Source organism: Harpia harpyja, chromosome 14, assembly GCF_026419915.1.
Source record: "Harpia harpyja isolate bHarHar1 chromosome 14, bHarHar1 primary haplotype, whole genome shotgun sequence".
In the NCBI taxonomy this organism is placed as follows: domain Eukaryota; kingdom Metazoa; phylum Chordata; class Aves; order Accipitriformes; family Accipitridae; genus Harpia; species Harpia harpyja.
This window is the reverse complement of record NC_068953.1, coordinates 29022332-29028982: the sequence shown is the minus strand read 5'-3', so window position 1 is coordinate 29028982 and position 6651 is coordinate 29022332. Positions and strand designations below refer to the sequence as shown.

Sequence of the window (6651 nt, the reverse complement as noted above, 5' to 3'; positions counted from 1 at the left end):
TACGTGAGCTATTAGATACTAATTTCAGGGCAAATAATGTCCTTTACCTTTACCATATAGCTCACCCTCCTAAATGAGACCTGTAAGAACTATTTGCTCTAGTTGTGCAGTCAAGAAAACTGTATTAAGATTAATAAGAGCCACACTGGTAAGCCTTTGCTGTTCTGAGAAGAGATGCCAGTATTCAAGTCTGCAAGTGGACCCTACCTGAAGCTCAGGAAGGCAGAGTGCAGACTGCATTCACTCTTTGCCCTGAAGTTAACGTATTAGCAAGTTCTTGTTAAGCATCCTACAATTTTTCCTCAAGTATTCAATAAGCTTCACAAAACTTTTGTCAGTAAAGAATTGCCGGATGCCCACTGTGACACGTGTTTCCTATATATCAGCTCATTTATATAGTTTATTGCTCCCTCAAAGCAAAAACTTTCTGCAGTATGTTACGATGGGAGCAATATAGAAAGTTACATTAATTTACTAAAACAAGAAGTAAAAGTTCAAAGCTAGACAGGAATTGGCATTTCCCTAGAGCTTGCAGGAACTCAGACATGGCAGGCTTATTCAAATCATCTCTAGCTCTGGTCCTAAAGAGGAGGTCTGCAGTGGCACACAAATTAACAAGAACAGGAAAGCTTAGAGTTAATAAAAGAAAGCATTGGTTTTTCTTGAAGAGAGTGGTGAATTAGTTTTAGATCTTGTATCTTTCTTGAATTGGGATTTGTATCTATTCCTTATAGGATAATAATTTCCTTGTTGTCAGTTAATTTCAGTAGGACATTACTGGAGCCAGAATAAACTACTTTTCCGAAGGAGACCCTAGCTTCAAGCCCAGGTGTATTTTATAATCCTACAGAAAAATTTAAGCCTTTTCAACCCAAGAGCTACTATTGTAATACCCTCACCTATCCAGCACATGCAGGATCAGGGTGCTTTGCTGAGCAGGTCAGAAGCACAGCTTTCCTTGCACAGCAAGCACACCTCTTGGCAGTTGCACGAGGCTGACCAAGCTCCTGACAGAGCCACATTTCACTCCACCCTTCCCAAGAGTGCTGCTGTGCTCGCGGGCGGGAGGACCTTCAGGACAAGCAACAGAAGATCAGTGACACCGCTTACATCTACTTTTCCTGACTGAGAAGGCCATACAGAAGCACGAGGGAAGAAGCAGCTGTGCCAGCCTGGAGACGTGGTTGGGCAGCGACCCACCGCTGCACGCCCTTTCCCACAGATGAAGAATTCAGTCCCACAGCTCACGCCAGCAGGACCCTGATTGACCCACAGCATCTCTGCAGACCCCACCACGCCAGCACTCAACACGGCATCCGTTGCAAAACCATTAGCATAACCCAGCAGAGACACGTAACCCATCTGTTCCACACGAGCATCTTCCCCCGGGGAGGATTTCAGGGCCGCCATTAACTGCAACCAAGGCTGCCTGCAAGAGGCCCTACCTTGCTGGCCACGGCTCCAGAGCAGGTCTCCGCTCCTCACGGGCCATGGAGACGCTCTTCACAGCTCCCCGAAGGCACACTGCTCAGCACCAGGCCAGAAAGGCCCTTAGCTTTTGCTTCCACTCCACCTTCTTTAGCACTTGTATTTACCAAAACACGCAGCAGCCATTCTCCCCCTGTCCCGAGGGGAAGCAGCTCTTTATGGCCGCAGGGCCTCCCAGCAGGCTGGGGGGCCTCATGAGCCCCCGGGCACAGCTGGGCCCCGACAGAGCCCCCGGGGCTGGCTGGGTCTCCTCAGCGGGTCGGCAGCTGCAGGCAACCTGGCTTTTGCCTGAGCGCTAATTAAACAGGGTCCTCTTTGTCCTGGCAACCTGCTGCGGCGTGGGTGAAAAGTTAGATTTCGTTGCATTTAATTAATGCCTGTTCCCAGTTTTCAGGTAGATAGATGCGGTGCTTCATAACCCCTAGAGCGAATACAGGTACCGAACGCCCGTTTTTTATGTAAGGGTAAAATACTTCTAGAAATTGCTTTCCTGTGCCTCTGCAAGCTTCTCGCACCCCTTCGTTGGCCCCCGCGCCGCGGCCGCACCCCCCGTGCGGGGCGGCTGGTCCCACACACGCCTCCCGGCGGGCGCCCGATGTCCCCCGTGTCCGCTCGGCCCCGGGGAAGACGGCGCAGCTGAGGGGAAGTGGCGCCTGGAAATAGGGCATCTGTAATACGTTCAGAGTCATTCAAGATGGAGTCTTCCTACTCGGTGAAAAAAGGGTTCTTAAGACTCTGAAATAACTAGTGGTTTAATATCTTAGGCCACATTGTCATATTATTACTCAAGAAAATGACAGTTTTCCTTGTACTTTTTATATATTGGTTATACATTATCCTGTGTATTTTGCTTCTCACTCTGCCTTTATTCTTCCTATGCTTGTAACTATTCTTTGTTGATGTATTTATACCAGTCCTACAAGGTGTGGTTTAGGGCTGGAATGGGGCAATTTCAGGCAGAAGTGAAGCACACAGCGCAGATAAAATTACGTGTGTTGCACCTATTCTGTGGTGGGAAACCTGCACGTTTGTAGTTTTGTTTTTACATATTTCTTCAGTCAAAGCTTGAAGAGTCAAAATCTGGGCAGGCTTGGACTAGGATCTTTTTAAATTAAATGTGGGACATATCTGATAAAAAGTTTTCATTTGGGACTCATTTGTAATGTGGCTGGAGGCTACTAAACCCCTGTAAGTCCCGTTAACTCAGCCATCAAGTGCTGCAGTTGCATCTAACATTCTCAGAGCGGGGCATCCCCCTTCCCGCAGATGTCGCGATGAACTCCTATTGCTCTGTGGTGCAGGACGTCCTCAGAAACTGGGCAGTGGATAGAAAGGATGCATTCTCTTCAATGCACAAAAGCAGCCTTGTACTACTGTAGCTTGTAGTAAAGTGTTTAATAAAGTACAGTATCAGAAACAGTAGTCTAATAGAAAAGCTCAAAAGGTGATACCATATATGTTGTACTTGTTACATTTTCAGTGATAATTTAGGGAGTGAAGGATTTCTGAAGGATCCAGCAGAGATACAAACAACATCATAGAAACTGATTTTTGTCAGTTTAGAACCAGAGATGTGCAGGTGTTGAAAATACCTTTCTCGCAGGAAAAAGGAAAGCACTGATAGAATATGATTTACTAATTATGTACTAAACACTCAAGCAGCAGATGTCCAGTGCTAATGTGCTCCAAGTGTTCCCTTCAAAATAAGGACTGATCTGTAGTGCAGGCTGAAACTCACGTCACTTGGTTTGATTTTATTTAGCGTAAGTCATAGCCTTTTAGAAAGGCAGGGTGATTCATCAGGCTGGCTGTTTTTACTGTCTAGTTCTGAAAGGTGTGATTTACCGATAGACGTTCATTTGATGTACCAGCAATGAAACCAGTATTTGAAGCATTCAAATAACAAGTTTAATGGGCTTGGGCAGGATGGGAAGTGAATTGCGTTTGAAGAACGTAGCTGAGATTGCTCATCTATCCGTCAGAGTGCTTGCTCTGTTCTCAGCTAGTCATCAGGTTGGTCTAATTGGTCTATGTATGTACCCCAAGTGATGCACAGCAGCAGAGTAAGCACAGAACAAGTCCAAGAACATGCATACTCTGAACTAGAATCAGGTCATACCCATTGTTTGGACTTTTTTTTCTAAATTATGTCATCTATGCTTTGTTGAAGTTAGAAAATTTGGAAAACTGAGAGGATAAAAAAATATTGTACTAGCCTTTTTGTGGACACAAACTGTTCGTAATCACAGGTCGCTAGTTGATGACATCTTTCCATTAGTACCAGACTCCTGCATAGAATCCTGAGAGGTGAAAGTAAGAACCTAACTTCCAATGAAAATAAAAATATTATTATACTACTCATTATATTGACAGGAGAAGAAAGCTTGCTTTTTTTTTTAAAAGTAGCCATTGGGGAAGGAAAGTTTGTCCTTTTTGTTTTTTAAGTGCAGATCACTACCACTTCCCCAACTATAAAGGTCTACGGTTAGTTATCTTTCTTCTGATTTCTTTCATAAATCCAAAAGTCCACTTTTCCAGTGTCATAGTCACATAAGAAAGTAAGTCACAAGCTGTTGCAGAAAAAAACCTGAGATCTATAGGGACAAGAATAAATTCTGTTCTTTGGGAACATTAGATGATGATGATGATGATGATGATGATGATGATGATAATAATAATAATAATAATAATAATAATAATAATAATAGAGGGTTTAGATGAGAACAAATACACTGATTCAAAATAACAGGAATTCTTTTTCCCTAATTATTTTCTGCAGTATTTCTAAGGGACTATTTTTCAACCAGGAAAGTTACATTGACTACATTTCTGGATACAATTTTTATCTTAAAATAAATACCACCATTAGTGACTGATACTGCAATTCAATGATCCGTATCAGGAAGTGTATACGCAGGCAGTGACATACTTTTTGTATGCTAGAAAGCATTCATTGGCTTATGTACCATCAGTTTTCAAATTGATATGCTGTTACACTTCATTGCTATCACATTCATTTAATATTTGTTACCAATAATGTTCTGTTGCTAATGTTCAGTTGGTAATTTATGTTTTGCAGGGATTCCACAGCTTACTTCAGTTGGCTAAGAAACATTGCTTAAATCTCCTCTCTCCAACTGTGCTGAGAAAATGAGGAAGGAAACGATCTGCCCATTTAACATTTACAGAATTTTGTGCTGTGCAGGCAGTGCTGTCAGTCAGCATCTCCCTTCATTGGTAGGCAGATACTGACCTCTGCATCAGCTAACATTTTTTGACTGTATCAATCTCAGAAGTATCATGAGTTTTTTAAAAAATTCAGAGCAGGGATAACCTCAATTATCAATGAAGAACTTGTAAATAAAGAGAACAGGGCTTTCCTGGAGTTCATTTAGGCAAATGACTGCTGCAAGGGATAAGTCTAAGGACTTACGTCTTCTGGGACTCAGTTTAAAATTTAGTTTTCTAAAAACTTTAGCTTTGATCTTGCTTCATGAGTTCTTCATACATAAAATTATCCACTCACTTAAATATAAAAGATCTCATAAACCATTCTTCAAAAACTCTCTGATTTGAGGAAGAAGAATGAGGGTGACATTTTTGTTTTCCTTTTTCATTCTTTAGGAGGTACCAAATTCTTGGCGAATGACAGCGTATATATGCCTAGAAAATAGTTTTCCAAAATAATACTGCTCAACACAGATCAGAAGTCAGTAAACACACCACAGCCTTGATATTCAGAGATGCTGAGATATGATAGGTTCTTTAAGTCTTTCTGAAAAGCAGGACCCATGTTCCTAAAAACATCTCTAGCTGCAAACTCCCCTTCCCATGCAAAATGACTTGAATTGCTTTCCTTTTTTTTTTTTTTCTTTAAAGAAAGTAATGGCTATTTACACTTGTTATCAGGCTACTCACATCAGGAATTCAACTACTTATGCATGCACAATCATCAAATAGTGCACCAAAGAGAATGTTTATACATGCTGAATGAAGCAACAATGAGGAGAATACAGCTCTGTAATACGAAAGGCAGTTGCAGTGTCAAAGATTTATCAGTTAGCTAAGGACACTATAGTCCAAGTTATAGAATACTACATGAAGAAATAAAAAAGGGTCAAGAAAAAAAAGGTATTAGGATTTAAAAACAAGATTTCTGGATATAAAATCATATTAAGATTAATGAAAACTTTAATAGGTAACTTATTTTCAAATATTTTATTTAGAGAACTGTGAACTATTTTCTAATAATGCCCTTTACATAGTTGCATCTATAGAAAGCTAGTGGAGTGAGAGCAAAAAGATGTAGCATTAAAAGAACTTTCCATCAGAAACGATTGGTTTATCTACAAAAGTACCAAACACAAATAATAAATCAAAGAGAACATTACATAAATATTTATCCTATCAAATACAAATTCAGTGTCAGAATTTGGCGTTTAGGATTGATTTGTGAGTGTAGGAAAATACAGTATGCAGTCAGTGTACGGAGCACTAGAGCTCTTCATTTCTGTCTAGAAAGTTGTCAGTACAATGTAAACAGAGCATTTCTAATGATATCCTCAAATTAACAGATCATAAGTCACTGAGCCGGGAGTGGGGGAAGCTATACTAGTTTTCTACATTTTTGGCAGCCACTAGCTTTTTACAGGCTGCCATATATGCGTTTAATTACGTCAGCCTCTTCCTTGTCCAGGATGCCCTTGTCCACATAAGCATCAGCTTGCTGATCAATGAAATCTCTCAGCTTTGAAAGATCATAGTCTGAAAAATAAGAATTCATTTGCACGATGAGTCATTGCCATTATACTGCTTCACCTAAGAAACAATGTCATTGCAAAGTTTATCCAACAAATGCAGTTTATCCAACACGAATTCACTATAAGTGCAGCTTGTGAAAACAATTTAAAAAAAACAACACCTGCACAAAGTCTTTTCATGTATCACGGTGCTTTTAGTATTCAAGAGGAATAATCATCTCTTGCTCTTGATTGACTGCTAACAAATGCTTAAGTAAGAATATTTTCTGGTCCAGAGATTTGATGTTCTAGTCTGCATGGCAAAAGCTGTTGTTAAAACCCTATTATTTTCACAACTGTAATGGATTCAAAAGAAAGTATTAAATTGACTCTTTCCTATTGAAATCCCAGTAAAATTTCCACT

General features: G+C 40.6%; 1 protein-coding gene across 4 annotated transcripts in view; it reads right to left on the bottom strand.

The window, feature by feature from the left end:
* Nucleotides 1-2866: 2866 nt before the first annotated feature.
* The window catches only part of SCG3 (secretogranin III), a 29468-nt gene continuing 25683 nt past the window's right edge, over nt 2867-6651 (bottom strand). For all 4 annotated transcript variants that reach the window (XM_052807840.1, XM_052807839.1, XM_052807838.1 and 1 more), the window contains one exon: nt 2867-6252. In XM_052807840.1, coding sequence (XP_052663800.1) covers nt 6134-6252 — 119 coding nt within the window. In that variant the 3' untranslated portion in view covers nt 2867-6133. The remainder of the gene's footprint in view (nt 6253-6651) is intronic.